Here is a 17,720-nt window from a genome sequence, read left to right as displayed (position 1 = left end):
TGTTCCCCGATACGAGGCCTAAACTTCGTTTTGCCCATATATTGCAGGTTACATACGCAGGTTGCCACATACACAACACCAACAGTTCTACAATTAATGAATGACCGAATCATGTATCTCATTTTGGTGGTAGTGCTCTCAACTACCTTCCCCTTCTTGATAGCCTTACATGCCACACACCCACTGCAATTATGTGTATCCGGTGGTCTCTTAGGGTCCATTCACACGTCTGTATGTGTTTTGCGGATCCGCAAAACACGGACACCGGCAATATGCATTCCGCATTTTGCGGACCGCACATCGCCGGCACTCTCATACAAAATGCCTTTTTTGGTCTGCAAATAGGACATGTTCTATTTCTTTGCGGAACAGAAGTGCGGATCCGCAAATGCGGATAGCACATTCCGGCCCCATTGAAAATGAATGGGTCCGCACCTGTTCCGCAAAATTGTGAAACACATGCGGACCCATTTTACGGACGTGTGAATGGACTCTTAGGTAACCAGGTGTAACGATGCCGGGGTGGAAAAGGCAGGAAATAGAGCATGTTAGAACATCTGCGCGAGGGGGTCATGTGAGGCTGCCAGTCAGGTTCGAGTCCAGTTTGGCACAACATGACCTGTCATTTAGAATCCGTAGGCATATTTCCCTATATGCTTCCCTATCAAGAACCACCACATTCCCTCCTTTGTCCGAGGGTTTTATTATAGTCTGCTTATCATTTTGTAGTACAGGGTGGGCCATTTATATGGATACACCTTAATAAAATGGAAATGGTTGGTGATATTAACTTCCTGTTTGTGGCACATTAGTATATGTGAGGGGGGAAACTTTTCAAGATGGGTGGTGACCATGGCGGCCATTTTGAAGTCGGGCATTTTGAATCCAACTTTAGTTTTTTCAGTAGGAAGAGGGTCATGTGACATCAAACTTATTGGGAATTTCACACGAAAAACAATGGTGTGCTTGGTTTTAACGTAACTTTATTCTTTCATGAGTTATTTACAAGTTTCTCTTTGTTTACAGCCATTGACATGTCGCCGAGGTTAACACGTGAGGAGCGGATAGAAATTGTGTTGATGTCTGGTGAACGCAGTAACCGGGTCATTGCAGCAGATTTCAATGCAAGACACCCTGCGAGACCACTCATCTCCCATGCTACAGTTAGCAAACTGCTTGCTAAGTTTCGTGAAACTGGTTCAGTCTTGGATTTGCCAAAATGTGGACGCCTGAAATCTGTCTCTAATGAAGAAACATCAGTGGCTGTCCTAGCTTCATTCAGCAAGAGCCCACAGCGTAGCACTCGCCGCATTAGTCGAACATCCCTTCGGCGGATATTAGCTACTCACAAATGGCACCCTTACAAACTCCAGCTACTGCAGCATCTCAACGAGGATGACCCAGATCGGCGCGCAGAATTTGCAGAATGGGCAAAACAAAAATTGGAACAGGACCCTCAGTTTACGCAGAAGATTTTGTTCAGTGATGAGGCAAACTTTTATGTGAATGGTGAAGTTAACAAACAAAACCACCGCTATTGGTCTGACACTAACCCACATTGGATAGATCCCTCCAAGACTGTTGGAACAAAAAAATTTATGGTATGGTGTGGTATATGGGGTACGAAGATAGTGGGGCCATTTTTCATCAATGGAAACCTCAAGGCCACTGGATATGCGAAATTGCTACATGATGATGTGTTTCCCTCTTTATGCACTGAAGCTGGCACGTTCCCTGAGTTTTTCCAGCAAGATGGTGCACCACCACATTATGGGTGTCAGGTCCGAGCATTCCTAGATGAACAGTTTCCTGGAAAGTGGATTGGTCGTCGTGGGCCAGTTGAATGGCCCCCAAGTTCTCCCAATCTGACCCCCTTAGACTTTTATCTTTGGGGTCATCTGAAGGCAATTGTCTATGCTGTGAAGATACGAGATGTGCAGCACCTGAAACTACGGATACTGGAAGCCTGTGCTAGCATTTCTCCTGCGGTGTTGCTATCAGTGTGTGAAGAGTGGGGGAAGAGGGTTGCATTGACAATCCAACACAATGGGCAGCACATTGAACACATTTTATAAGTGGTCAGAAACTTGTAAATAACTCATGAAAGAATAAAGTTACGTTAAAACCAAGCACACCATTGTTTTTCCTGTGAAATTCCCAATAAGTTTGATGTGTCACATGACCCTCTTCCTATTGAAAAAACAAAAGTTGGATTCAAAATGGCCGACTTCAAAATGGCCACCATGGTCACCACCCATCTTGAAAAGTTTCCCACCTCACATATACTAATGTGCCACAAACAGGAAGTTAATATCACCAACCATTCCCATTTTATTAAGGTGTATGCATATAAATGGCCCACCCTGTAGTTTCAGGGCTTCTGATTCAGCTGGAGTAAGGTTATTTGATCCCTGTCCATGAACATATAATGCCCTAAGTTTTTTCTGTTGTGATCATGAGGAAAGTATCGAGGGGTGAGTATTCACTGGCTGGTGGGTTCTTCTTAGAGGTCTCAGGTGGGTGAAGAGACCAGTGCCTATCGGCCTCTGACCTTCTTCCCACAAATCTGCTAGGAGACACAACTCATCCAATTCTTCCTCCTCTATGCTTAACCTTCGGTATTGATCTCGATCGTACGCGAGGAAGAATTTCCTCCATTTTCATTTTCTAATGAAAATATTAATATCCTTCACCCAGCTGAATGGGTTATATTTACACACTGGGACAAAAGACAGTCCTTTACGGAGGAGTTCCATCTCAGTCACAGTAAAGGAACTATTAGATAAATTAATTATTTGAAAATCCTCAGTGTGCCATTCTCGCCCACTCTAGATACAATTGATATAGTGAACTATTCATTCATCTTTGTTAACCTTAATGAGTGATGGCAGGTTTTCTATCCAGTGACATCAGCTCTGAAATGGTTAGGTAACCCACGGGAGGTATTTTCAGAACAGGAGTTACCTACTTCATCATGTTTTTGGAGAGAGGATGAGTTGATGGACCTCATTCATCCTTTGGGATGACACTGTCTCTGCCTTTAAAGAATTTGTGTCTACCCACAACTGTAATGATCTGGGCCTGCTTTTTACAAGTGAAACTCACGACACCAAACAGACGTTCCTGGATCTCTCTATTCACATCGGTTCGGACAGGAAAATCAAAACCAGCATGTTCAGAAAACCCACAGCCACCGACACGCTACTCAAATGGGAGAGTAGTCATCCACTCCCGCTGAAGCGTGGCATTCCCAAAGGACAATACTTGAGAGCTAGACATAATTGCGCGGAGTGGGCGGACTTTAGGGTTACTGCGGACGAATTAAAGGTCAGGTTCAGTCAGAGGTGCTACCCAGCAGAACCACTCAGGAAGGCATATCATCATGCGGTTGCCTGTGATAGAGAAAGCCTCCTACATCCTAAAGCCAACACCACTGATGACCCTAAGATGAGAATTATAGGGACATTCGATGTAGCGCATAATGAGGTACGAGAGGTTCTTAAGGATAGCTGGGGCCTCCTGAAGTCAGACCCTGTAGTGGGACACCTCATGGGGGACTATCCATTAATCACGTTTTGACGAAATGGAGTACCTCAGGGACAAATTGGTACATAGTGCCATTTCCACCCTGGCACCAGACACCTGGTTACCTAAGAGACCACAGGGTACACATAATTGCAGTGGGTGTGTGGCATGTAAGGCTATCAAGAAGGGGAAGGTAGTTGAGAGCACTACCACCAAAATGAGATACATGATTCGGTCATTCATTAATTGTAGAACTGTTGGTGCTGTGTATGTGGCAACCTGTGTATGTAACCTGCAATATGTGGGCAAAACAAAATGTGAGTTTAGGCCTCGTATCAGGAAACACCTGCAGGATATTGTGAACCAAGCCGATACCCCAATTGCCCAGCACATGCTGAAAAACCATCCCGGCATGACCGACTGTATAAAATTTCAGGGAATAGAGCATGTCAGAACATTTGCGCGAGGGGGTGATGTGAACAACCTCCTCCTCCGCAAAGAGGCCCAATAGACGTTCACGTTGCAGACCAACAAACCTTTTGGTCTGAACAAATTTATTTCATATACTAGTTTCATTCAGTGATAGATACTATTAGCTATACAGTAGCTATACAGTATCCCACGTATCTGACGAGCCATACAGTATCCATCTGCGGTCTGGATATGCCCTCTTCCTTATATGCTGCTCTCCTAGAACATGCTACCCCCTATATCCACTGACATTACCGGGGTATTGGGATCTCCTTCTTTAGTGCCACTTTGGTGATGATAAAGCTGTCATTTGAATAACATGCTTTATAGGCATATCCTGGTGTGTGCCCACACATTATATATGGTACTTTAGTGTCTGTTCTTGTTTGCGTTAATATTTTGTGGCGCTATTGGTTTTATCCCTGCAGATAGTCCCTATTTATACACATCATCTGGTTGACAACTCGGTCTCAGTATCACGTTCTGTGACCATAGGGAGCGCTGAGTTGTGATATTCCTGTATCCCTTATATGTTACTGACAATCGCATGCTCCATTTTGTCTAAGATTGTCTTTTCAGGCGATCTACCTCTTGTTTGGGTTTCCATCAGTCATATTCCTGAGCGATATTATGTCCTGGCGCAAGGATAATCGCTTCTATTCACTCCATACACTATACTTACCTCCTGCGCTCCTTCCAGCGTTATGAGGCGGGGCAGGGGCGCGCCGGTTCGCGGAAGTGTCCCTGACTACTTGGCTCCCGCGTTGCTCTGTTCGGCCCAGGGGGTGTGGCTTTCTCTTCTTTAGGAGCTGCACTGAGTGGCCGTGCTACGGCCCTCCCAGTGCTGCAGGCTACAAGGCTGCACACTATGTACTGTATGAGAGCGTGCAGCGCTATATGTTTGTCTGTTTTGTTTCTAAATACCACTCTGCGCTCCTCATGAATAAGTTGCATAACACTGCAACTAAGAAACGCGTCGAGCAGAATAGGGTCAGATACCTCGAGTGATATAGAACCAATATCCTAATGATAGAAATCAAAAGTACATTGTAGCCAGCCTGTATGAGCAGGTGCACCTAGGGTAGCAGTTCAGGGCTCAGTGATAGTGTGTAGCCCTGCTAATTAGTAGTGTGCTGGGGCACCGTGTGTGGGGGTCTAAGTAAGCGTTTATCACTAGATATACACAACATGCCGCCCTGCTGACACACAATCTGCTCCCTGTGTGTGTACACAGTCCTAGTGTCTGGTCTGAGTACATGACACAATTCTCAGACCTAGTGCTGTTGTGATTTAGGACGGCTCATAGTTCTAACATTTATGTACGTTAGTTGAATTGCCCACATTTTAATGTCATAATAAAAGTTATATTTTAGCGACAGTCAAGTCAACTGTTAAAAGTCATTCTCCCATTGTCGCCCACTCAAGTTACAATTGATATAGTGAACTATTTATTACCACATAAAGTGACACGTCAGATTTGCTCAAAATCCCCCCCCCCCCCGCAATCTGCATAAAATATTCATCACCAAAGAGAAAGTAGTTGCATGTTAATACCATATGTAATAGAGATAATATGAAATCACAGCATTCATAGTTATAGTCAGATGTCTCTAATACATTTTTCAGTCCTATATCATGTTTAATAGATGTGTAGAGACTAACAATATCGAATGAGGCAAAAATAGACCTCTCTCGTATCTGTATGTACGTGAGCTTATTCAGAAAGTCTGTGGTGTCTTGTATGTAGGAGATAGCATTTACTGCGTACTGTAGTAGTATACAGTCCAAAAAAATCGATACATTACTCAAGATGGCACCCCTGCTAGACATAATCAGTGGTTTTGTGGATCTTAGGTAGTACATATAATATAGGCGTATTAGGATGTTGTATTAAAAAAAAAAATCATGGATTTTGTCATCTATCAATCCAGTAGCAAATTTGTCATTAAGACTCTTGATTCTACGGTCAATGTCAAACCTAGGATCACCAGGCAGTTTCATATATACTAAGGTATCAGACAATTGTTTATGTGCGTCTTCAAGATACATGGATGTATCCATGACCACTACCGTGCCACCTTGCGATCGGACGTGACTAGTCCCTAGAAATGTTTATTTGATTTAATGGTTTACTGCCGCTTCACTAATGTCTCAATTTGCTGTATGGAAAAGGCGAGTACCATCTGCGCCTGAGATTCTCCTAATTAAGGCTACTTTCACACTAGCGTTTCTATTTTCCAGTATTGAGATCAGTCATAGGGTCTCAATACCGGGAAAAAACGCTTCCGTTTTGTCCCCATTCATTGTCAAGAGGGAAAAAACGTAACTGAACAGAATGGAATGCTCCAAAAAGCATTCTGTTCCGTCTGGTTGCGTTCCCATACCTGAGAGTAAACCGCAGCTTTCTTTCCGTCATATGATGCGGAGCAAAAGGTATCCGTCATGACCCAAAATGCAAGTCATTGGGGACGGATCCATTTAACTCTGACACTATCTGACACAATAGAAAACGGATCAGTCCACAATTGACTTGGCTATGTTAAAGATAATACAACCAGATCCGTTCGTAACGGATACAGACGGTTGTATTATCAGTAACGGAAGCGTTTTTTGCTGAGCCCTGCCGGATCCAGCAAAAAAGCTAGTGTGAAAGTAGCTTTAAGCGTATTTCAGAATAGTAAATGACCCCCTATAGCTTTTTGCCTGTTTGCAGGTAAGCTACCCTATGTTGCTATGGGCAATCACAATTCCTCAGATGATCATGAACACATGTATAATTGACTCTGTTTAAAATGTGTAATTGATATTATGTATTACTATCACAAGTATATGCATGCTTGCACTGTAACTTGGAAAACACAATTATATCCTTGATATAATGTATGTTTATTCACTATTTGCACAAACTATGTATCTTACTATACTATACTATATTTGACATTTGTATGTATTCACTTGCTTGATAATAGTCCCAGTAAGAAGACTGAAACGTCACTACTCGGGTGAATAAAGCACACTACACATATACATATTTATATACACTGCTCAAAAAAATAAGAGGAACACAAAAATAACACATACTAGATCTGAGTTAATTAAATATTCTTCTGAAATACTTTGTTCTTTACATAGTTGAATGTGCTGACAACAAAATCACACAAAAATAAAAATCAAATTTTTCAACCCATGGAGGTCTGGATTTGGAGTCACACTCAAAATTAAAGTGGAAAAACACACTACAGGCTGAACCAACTTTGATGTAATGTCCTTAAAACAAGTCAAAATGAGGATCAGTAGTGTGTGTGGCCTCCACGTGCCTGTATGACCTCCCTACAACGCCTGTGCATGCTCCTGATGAGGTGGCAGACGGTCTCCTGAGGGATCTCCTCCCAGACCTGGACTAAAGCATCTGCCAACTCCTGGACAGTCTGTGGTGCAACGTGACGTTGGTGGATAGAGCAAGACATGATGTCCCAGATGTGCTCAATTGGATTCAGGTCTGGGGAACGGGCGGGCCAGTCCATAGCATCAATGCCTTCATCTTGCAGGAACTGCTGACACACTTCAGCCACTTGAGGTCTAGCATTGTCTTGCATTAGGAGGAACCCAGGGCCAACCGCACCAGCATATGGTCTCACAAGGGGTCTGAGGATCTCATCTCGGTACCTAATGGCAGTCAGGCTACCTCTGGCGAGCACATGGAGGGCTGTGCGGCCCTCCAAAGAAATGCCACCCCACACCATTATTGACCCAATGCTAAACCGGTCATGCTGGAGGATGTTGCAGGCAGCAGAACGTTCTCCACGGCGTCTCCAGACTCTGTCACGTCTGTCACATGTGCTCAGTGTGAACCTGCTTTCATCTGTGAAGAGCACAGGGCGCCAGTGGCGAATTTGCCAATCTTGGTGTTCTCTGGCAAATGCCAAACATCCTGCACGGTGTTGGGCTGTAAGCACAACCCCCCATCTGTGGACGTCGGGCCCTCATATCACCCTCATGGAGTCTGTTTCTGACCGTTTGAGCAGACACATGCACATTTGTGGCCTGCTGGAGGTCATTTTGCAGGGCTCTGGCAGTGCTCCTCCTGTTCCTCCTTGCACAAAGGCGGAGGTAGCGGTCCTGCTGCTGGGTTGTTGCCCTCCTACGGCCTCCTCCACGTCTTCTGATGTACTGGCCTGTCTCCTGGTAGCACCTCCATGCTCTGGACACTATGCTGACAGACACAGCAAACCTTCTTGCCACAGCTCGCATTGATGTGCCATCCTGGATAAGCTGCACTACCTGAGCCACTTGTGTGGGTTGTAGACTCCGTCTCATGCTACCACTAGAGTGAAAGCACCGCCAGCATTCAAAAGTGACCAAAACATCAGCCAGGAAGCATAGGAACTGAGAACTGGTCTGTGGTCACCACCTGCAGAACCACTTCTTTTTTTGGGGGTGTCTTGCTAATTGCCTATAATTTCCACCTGTTATCTATCCCATTTGCACAACAGCATGTGAAATTGATTGTCACTCAGTGTTGCTTCCTAAGTGGACAGTTTGATTTCACAGAAGTGTGATTGACTTGGAGTTACATTGTGTTGTTTAAGTGTTCCCTTTATTTTTTTGAGCAGTGTACTAAAAAAGTAACCCGGTGCCGCCAGAATATGAAGTGTTGGTCTGTTTATGTATATATTTGATTTGGTCCAAGGGTACCCTAGAGGTCAATCCATGCCCTCATTTTTATGGTGAAATCGCTAATGGACTTATATAACCGGGCAGTTACATACTGTGTATTTTATTAACAGTCCCCCATAACAATGTGACCTCCTAAGCACCCCGCCCCTTTGTGACCTCAACATTGCCCTGCCCCCCTTAACAGGACCCTCCAGAGCAACTCACCCCCTTAACAGTGATCTCCACAACGCCTCCCCCCTTAACAGTGGCCTCCACTGCTCCCCACCCACTTAACTGTGACCTCCACAGCATCCCACCCCCTTAACAGTGACTTTCACAGCACCCTGTCCCCTTAACTGTGACCTCCACAGTGCCCTGTCCCCTTGCCAGTGACCTCCACAGTGCCCTGTCCCCTTGCCAGTGACCTCCAGAACTCACCCCCTTAAAAGTGACCTCCACAGCACCACGCCTTCTTAACAGTGGCCTTCACAACACCATCCCCCTGAACACAGCACCCTGCCCCCCTAACCATGACCTCCAGTTAACAGTGACCTCCACAGCGCCCTGTCCCCCTTAACAGTGACCTGTAACAGTAAAGAAAAATAGCTGAGTTGTTATGGCAACTGAGGACCTGCGAACTTTTATTGGCTAATACGGGTCATGTGTATGTCAGTTAGGATATAAGTGAAGGACCTGCAAGCTCTTATTGGCTAATACATTTTTTGGGAATCTCTCAACATCGGTACATCCTAGGGAACTGAGACCTTTACGAAAACATTCCTAGACACCCGATGTACCTATGTGCCAAATTTGGTGTCCAATGGTTCAGGTGTCTGGATGCCTATAGAGGACAGATGGACAGACAGACATTGATTTTTATAATATAGATATTTTTATTTCAGCAGCAGTTCTTCACTTACCTGGCACTGGTTGCACTTTCTCTTGTGCTATCCACAGAAAGTCTCCAATGTGTAGTTTGCGTACATCAAAATTGACTCCGTTTCTTTTAAGTTCTGAAACCAATTCCTGTTTTCTATGTGATGCACCCCTGAAAAAGTTGAGGGGAAACCCATTTTGCTGTAAACAATTACTACAAGTTGACAGATTCTCTTTAATGGGTTATCATGATTCTGGACTATTGTCTGCAGTAATGCACGAGTAGTACTGTACATAAGGAGTCCAAAAACTAATGTACTCCGTATGCATTCCGCTTCTGTATTTCCATTTTTCCGTTCCGTTGAAAGATATAACATGTCCTATTATTGCCCGCAAATCAGGTTCCGTGGCTCTATTAAAGTCAATGGGTCTGCAAAAAAAAACGGAACACATACGGAAATGCATCAGTATGTCTTCCATATCCGTTCCGTTTTTGCGGAACCTTCTATTAAAAATGTTATGCCCAGCCCAATTTTTTCTATGTGATTACTGTATACTGTATATGCCATACGGAAAAATGGAACAGAAAAATGGAACATAAATGGAAACACAACGGAAACAAAAAAAACTGAACAATGGATCCGTGAAAAATGGACCGCAAAACACTGAAAAAGCCATACGGTCGTGTGAAAGAGGCCTTATTTGTAATCCAATAAAATATCCGAGGAGATGGCCTCAACACATCTACCTGATCAGGCAGACAGTAAAGACAGTCTACAAAATGTTTATTGAGTGAAGCCCCCAGCAACACAGAAATGGTTTAAGGCTCCAATACACCCGATACATGCCTCTAATAGGGTCTGTAGGTCCATGGCTGATAAGAGGAGGATGGAGGTTATGCATTGTAACAAGCACATTAGGATGAGAAATAAGCCGGACATGAGTCACAACTGCCAGAGGAAATGGGGGGCAGAAGGTAGATAAAAAAATAATCTGGATTCCTTAACTCATTTATTATTGCAGATAATCGTGGTAATAGATTCCACTTGAGGACGCAGCCTATTTTGGAACATAAGGCTATCTGTTTTTTTTTTTAGCTTATTTCAAAAGTTATAACTTTTTTTGTCAACATAGCTGAATGAGGAGTTTTTGAATGTTTAATATTTATATATATATATTTTTATATTTTTTAAAACTTTATTGGACTGTGATTGTGGGGTGCCGTTCTGAGGACAAAGGCATTTCCCTTTCTTCTGACTCACTCAGATGCTGCGGTCGCTATTAAACTGCTGGAAAAGGAGTTATCGCTGATCACAGCAATTAGAGCCAGATGCCTGCTGTATAATACAGCCAGCACCTGAAAGCTACGGTCACGATGTACTAATACGGCATGGAACGGGGACAACCTGCTGCCATGATGCAATGGTACGTCTGAGAGTGGAAAGAGGTTAAAGAACAACTGTCACCAAATTCTGAATGATAGTCAAAGGGGTTTTCCAAAATTTTAATACTAATGTGTTGCCACTGTCCTACGAAAATCTGCTACAAGGCTGTGGCACTTCTGTGAGCGCCACTGCCTTCTCAAATAGCTGTTCTGTGATATTTCCCCTATCCGTGAAATTTCCCTACCCTTGTCACTTCCTGTTGTGACGCGGCCGCACCGGACATGACGTTCCCAGCTTTGGAAGGTGTGCCGCGCCGCGCAGGAGCACGACTGGGTAGGGAAATTTCATACCAGAGTTGGGGAGAAGGGGCCACCTAATGCGCTTGCGCCTCAGCTGGACACCGGCCGACACTGCGCATGCTTCGGGAGCCTCACCAGCGGTTAGAGGGTAGGGAAAAATTACGGGCCAGTGCGCAAGCATGGCTAACTACTCTCGTTGGGATACACCGCGCGTGCGCACCAGCGGACAGGAAGATCTCTTATACCTCATCCATCTGATCACCGCGCCTGCGCAGTGTGGAGGTAGGGAGATCTGATGGGCAATCTCCCTACCACTCACTGCTCAAGCGCGGTGAACTCTGGTGTAAAATTTTCCTACCCCGTCGTTGTGCGCCTGCGCGGTGCGGCACACCTCCTTCCAAAGCTGGGAACGTCATGTCCGGTGCGGCTGCGTCACAACAGGAAGTTTCACGGGTAGGGAAATATCACAACACCGGCTCACAGTGGTGCCACAGCCTTCTAACAGCTTTTCGTAGGCCAGCACATTCATCGGTCACGTGGCCTAGGTGCTGCTCAGCACTACTGAAGTAAATAGGGCTAAGCGTGATACCAAGCACAGCCGCTATACAACGTACAGCGCTGTGCTTTCAGAGCAGAAAGAAGACTGCAGTGCTCACAGGAGTGCCGGTGCCTTCCAAACAGCTGAATACAACTTTAAAAGGGTTTTCGGAGATCAGTGGACCCCCACCGATCTCAGAAAACCCTTTAAAGGTGTATTCTAAAATACTGTATATAAAAATTCCATTTAGGCAAATTAATAGAGGCACTGGAGCACTGTTTCACACCAAGTAGAGGCCTCAGGGGGTGGTATATCACACAGAGATTGTAAGAGAGCCCAAAGAAATCCCATGCACTGCCCCAAACAAGGCATGAAACATTGCATCAGTTTTACCAAGAGTGCACATTTAAAGTGGTATTCCCATATGAGATATTTATGGAATATCTGAAAAATATGCCGTAAATGTCTGATATTTGATGGTTTGACCTCTGGAAGAAAATAATTAGGAGTTTGGGGGTCCTCTGACCCTCTGTTCCGCACCCCAGCATGTGTGTGGTTCTCTCCATTGAAGTTTCTGTAACTCCCATACACAACAATGGAGCTAGCCATGTGCCTGCACAGCCATCTAAACGTACTGTTCTCCTGAGTGCTAAACAACAGAGCAGAGGACCCAGATTCTACTGATCAACACTTTTGATAAATCTTCCCCATAGTGCTAAACCTGCTATCCAATTTTCCAGAAGTACAGTACACTTGCCTGTATTCATACACTTCTGCTGCATTTTTTACTTCAGTAGACATTTCCCTGTCATTAAGCAAAAATATACATCCAGTCTCAGTCTTTAAATAGTTATTAAGGGGCACATTTATTAAGACCAGCGTTTTAGACGGCGGTCTTAATAAAGACCTGCACTAGCGGTGGATCTCTACATAACTTCGGCGGATCCACCACCGCTTCTAAATGTAAGACAGCTTCCTATCTGACTTACATTGAGACCATTTTCTAGGGTTACATTTAGACAATTTTCTACGCCTTTTATTTTTAGACCTGGCGTGAGCAGCTTTGTGCCATCATCTGTGCCAGAAATACGACTAATTTAGTTGTAGTTCTGTTTAATAAATCACACCCTTGGTGCAGGACTCTTTCAACTCAAAAACTATAAAATAAGATACTATTTCCAGTTAGATACCAACAAGAAAAGCAGAGTTAAAGGGGTTGTCCATTTGATAATTATTTGGACACGGCTCAGAATGATGTTAAAAAGAACCGAACTGTCGCTGCTGCTGATCATGATAGCACATAGTTAACAAATGTATACCACACAAAAGTTTTACAAGCCTTACCCTGTGGTTTCAATGAAGTCAACACAAAGTATAACATTAAACTGGCCAGGCCGCAGAGTGAAATCTGGTATATGGTTATATGAGCTGGGTGCAGGATCTTCTCTCGATTGTCTATGGTTGACCGAGGAGAATGGCAGGCTAACAGTTTTGTGAGAGATAGCTCTGAAAACATAAAAGAGGCACTTAGTAGTCTTGGTAAATTGAATAGATTAAAACACTTGGCAATGGTTTACAGGTAACACAGGTAACAGTCACAGCTCTTCTGCCACATAAGCAGACACCAGTATTATAAATTGCACATGGTAGCTGAAGGTTCTGCTACAGAATTTTTTATGGGTCCAGGAGGTTAAAGTTAGTAGTAAGGTCGTAAAATTAGTAGAACATGTTTAGCAGTTTTCAGGACAATAAAAGGTTATTACATTTATAGCTAGCTGTCAGATTCTGTGCAGGGATGTGCTGCTAATGTTGCCACGCTGACCATTCAAGCCCCGACAGGTAGACCTATTAGTGAGTAGGGAAGCTGAGCTAATCAGGTTCCTGCTCAGCATCCAACCCCAGAGCTGGGCGGGATACGTCATGAGTCATGTACCTGTCAAACTGGCTGACCTGTTGCATGTGCGCTTGGCAGCTGAAAACATCTGTGTTGGTCCCATGTTCATATGTGCCTGTATTACTGAAAAAAAATATGTTTTAATATATGCAAATGAGCCTCTAGAAGCAGCGGGGATGTTACCATTACACCTAGAGGCTCTGCTCTCTCTACAGCTGCTGTACCCTCTCCACTTTGACTGACAGGACAAGCAGTGTAAATGTCATCACTGTCTGGCCCTGTCAATCAAAGTGCAGAGGGAACAGCAGTTACAGAGAGAGCAGAGCCTTTAGGTGTAATGGTAATGCCCCTGTTGCTTCTAGATGCTCATTTGCATATATTAAAACATCATTGTTCTCAGTAAGGTGGGCACCCTGCTCTGATGAGGTTTTGTGCACATTCCTGGGGAGCAGATCTGTGTCTGTGCACAAGACCTCACTTTGCTGGCCACGCCCCCCTGCACTGCCATCTGCTGTTGTCTGCCCTGTGTCTCCCTCCCACTGGATTCTTCAGGAAACTTTAACCCCTTCTACCATCAGCAGCATATACTCAGGGCTGAAGGCTTTTCTGAGCAGCTGCAGGCAGTGAAGAGACAAATGCAGGATCTTCCTTCCTCATCCTGCAGACACAGAGCTGACAGATTGGAGGAGTTCTGCAGAGTATTGCACAAGAACAAATAGGGGGAATATCCTGTGTGTATCAACAGTATCATTGTACAGCTGGGACTTGTAGTCCTACACATACAACATGTTGCTGACTATCCCAGCAGTTAGACATGTCACTCAGGGCAGCGCTTTTATTCACTCCCTTTGCAGAGCAGGAGGAGGGGCAGTCTTTTTTGATGCCCACAAATATTCATGAGGAAAACCTGTTATTGCAGGTAAACAAAGGGCCAGAAAAGAACTAGGGAAAAGAGGAAATGTATTTTTTTTGGCCTAAAACTTGCTTACGGTAGATTGTGTATATTGCTGACCATCAGATTTACAGTGCTATATTTTTTTTCATAACTCGGAAAACCCCTTTAACTGTTAACTGCTTAGAAGCCGTAGTTGCTACCATGGCATACATGGAGTTAAGCAGCTGGCATTGGAGTTTTCTACAGTCGGTGCCGGGCTCCAGCGGTGATCTGGAGCGTTGTATTAGCACAGCCTGTGCCAGGATTAATGGCAGCCCATGCTAGAATTAATTGCGTGAGCAACAGGGACTGAAGACAGTATACAGGCAGCGCTGATATAGCGCCCCAGAAGAAAATAATGTGATTATTCTATAATAGATATATATATATACACTCACCTAAAGAATTATTAGGAACACCATACTAATACGGTGTTGGACCCCCTTTTGCCTTCAGAACTGCCTTAATTCTACGTGGCATTGATTCAACAAGGTGCTGATAGCATTCTTTAGAAATGTTGGCCCATATTGATAGGATAACATCTTGCAGTTGATGGAGATTTGAGGGATGCACATCAAGGGCACGAAGCTCCTGTTCCACCACATCCCAAAGATGCTCTATTGGGTTGAGATCTGGTGACTGTGGGGGCCATTTGAGTACAGTGAACTCATTGTCATGTTCAAGAAACCAATTTGAAATGATTCGAGCTTTGTGACATGGTGCATTATCCTGCTGGAAGTAGCCATCAGAGGATGGATACATGTTCTCATTCTGTTTACGCCAAATTCGGACTCTACCATTTGAATATCTCAACAGAAATCGAGACTCATCAGACCAGGCAACATTTTTCCAGTCTTCAACAGTCCAATTTTGGTGAGCTCGTGCAAATTGTAGCCTCTTTTTCCTATTTGTAGTGGAGATGAGTGGTACCCGGTGGGGTCTTCTGCTGTTGTAGCCCATCCGCCTCAAGGTTGTGCGTGTTGTGGCTTCACAAATGCTTTGCTGCATACCTCGGTTGTAACGAGAGGTTATTTCAGTCAACGTTGCTCTTCTATCAGCTTGAATCAGTCGGCCCATTCTCCTCTGACCTCTAGCATCCACAAGGCATTTTTGCCCACAGGACTGCCGCATACTGGATGTTTTTCCCTTTTCACACCATTCTTTGTAAACCCTAGAAATGGTTGTGCGTGAAAATCCCAGTAACTGAGCAGATTGTGCCACACTCAAAATTGCTTAAATCACCTTTCTTTCCCATTCTGACATTCAGTTTGTAGTTCAGGAGATTGTCTTGACCAGGACCACCCCCCTAAATGCATTGAAGCAACTGCCATGTGATTGGTTGACTAGATTATTGCATTCATGAGAAATAGAACAGGTGTTCCTAATAATAATTTAGGTGAGTGTGTATATATATATATATATATATATCTCTATCGCTGGAAACTAAAAGGGTGAATTAATTTGATTAATCGCCCAGCCCTAATTTGAAATCAATTATGTTTGAGTCTGTGTTGGGGTATTTAGTGTCAGGTTTATCAAACATGCGACATCTGATAAATTAAACACTTTTGTCTATAAATATTACTCCTCCAATTTTTTGCCCCCCCAGTTGTTGACTTGTTTGTTGCTAGGTAGTGTACGATTTGTTCATGAACCCTCTCAATGTAAAGCATGGTGGAATATCATGGTGCTATATAAAAAAGATCAGCATTATTATTATTATTGAATGCCAGCTGGGATTTCTAAGCAGCCACCAAAGCTACTAGTATTGTATTCCATGTGTTTTATCCTGTGCCACTCCACTCTCTTGCCACTCTATGTATTCAATCGTTGATTCCATGACTGGCTTTATTTTCTACCATTGATCTGCTACCACCGAGGCCTGTGCCAGCCTACTCCTTTGATTAATATGGGGGAAATCCACAAAGGAAATGCCTCCAATGGATAGTGCATAAAAGGGGAAAACTAGGGAGTTTTGAAAATCGCACAGAAGTTGTTTAGTGCCAATTGTTTTAAGTTGTTGTAATCAAGTGATTATTGTGCTTTTTATGGAATATTTTTTAACTCATTCTGTAAAAAAAAGGTTATGTTTTAATTCACTGCATTGATCCATTGATTATTGTGCATATATCATAGCATATTGTGCTGCATACTATAGCAGCGAATTCTGATTATTGACTATTAGTTCTAAATGTAACATTTATCTACAGAAGAAGTGGTCTACCACTATAAAAGACATTGCATTACTTGCTTACACTATAGTCCAGAATTCCATACACAATCATGGTGGCTGCAAAACCGAAAATCTCCCAGCATTCCTTTCTAGTACAAAAGTGGGCTAGTACAAAATAAGTACCGTAAATCAACATATTTACAAACTCACTGTACTGTGCACATAGAATATATTAGAAAAGCTTAAAGGGTGCAATGTATAGTTTCACTTACAATACATTTTGGGTATTTTCTGTATAATTCAGGTTATCCCGATCCCCTGGATCTTCCTCAGAAGTCATGCTACATGCTTCACTGACACCATCATTCCCGTCTTCGAGCAGTTCTTCAGCAGCTTCCAATCTCTGTGCTAGCTCAAGTCCTTGGTCAGTAAGAGAATATCTGCACAGAAGACATTCAGGATCTTAGAAGAGAGGACTATGCAGTCCATCAGCAAACAGTACTTCCATAATGCTCACAAAATGTGCTTTACTTTATCGTGTATATTTGTTTTACTCACTTTATATATAATGATTGTCTAGCCCTGTTCTTGCAGAAGGCTAAATTCTGAATTTTGCTTGACTTTGGTTAGCAAAAAGCAGTGCATTGTGGAAGCCCAGAACATCTTCTGCACAGAGCCCAACTATTGCAATAATAGTTGTGCCTTAACCCCTTCTACCCCCGGCCAGTTTTCACCTTAAGGGCAGAGGGCCTGCTGCCGCATTGGTGACTCTAGATAACCTGTGGGCGATTGCACGTCCCCCTGACGGCAACGATCCATTCGGATGTCTGCCCTACCAACTTTCGATGTTCTTTTCTGCGCCTACCATGGTGATCACGGGTAACAGGGAATCAAGGTTCGATGCCGGAGAGGGAGCTTGAGAAAGGGATACCACATCCAAGGGAGGTCAATGGCTGAAATCTGATTGGG

The 17,720-nt window shown here is 43.8% G+C and overlaps 1 protein-coding gene across 1 annotated transcript in view; it reads right to left on the bottom strand.

The window, feature by feature from the left end:
- Positions 1-17,720, bottom strand: part of MUS81 (MUS81 structure-specific endonuclease subunit) — a 499,563-nt gene that overhangs the window by 112,880 nt on the left and 368,963 nt on the right. Inside the window, exons 8-10 of the mRNA XM_040410299.1 lie at positions 17,024-17,191; positions 13,095-13,256; positions 9,573-9,700 (exon numbers count right to left, since the gene is read on the bottom strand). Coding sequence (XP_040266233.1) covers positions 9,573-9,700; positions 13,095-13,256; positions 17,024-17,191 — 458 coding nt within the window. The remainder of the gene's footprint in view (positions 1-9,572; positions 9,701-13,094; positions 13,257-17,023; positions 17,192-17,720) is intronic.

This window comes from Bufo bufo, chromosome 10 (genome assembly GCF_905171765.1).
Source record: "Bufo bufo chromosome 10, aBufBuf1.1, whole genome shotgun sequence".
Lineage (NCBI taxonomy): Eukaryota > Metazoa > Chordata > Amphibia > Anura > Bufonidae > Bufo > Bufo bufo.
This window is presented reverse-complemented; position numbering and strand designations above follow the sequence as displayed.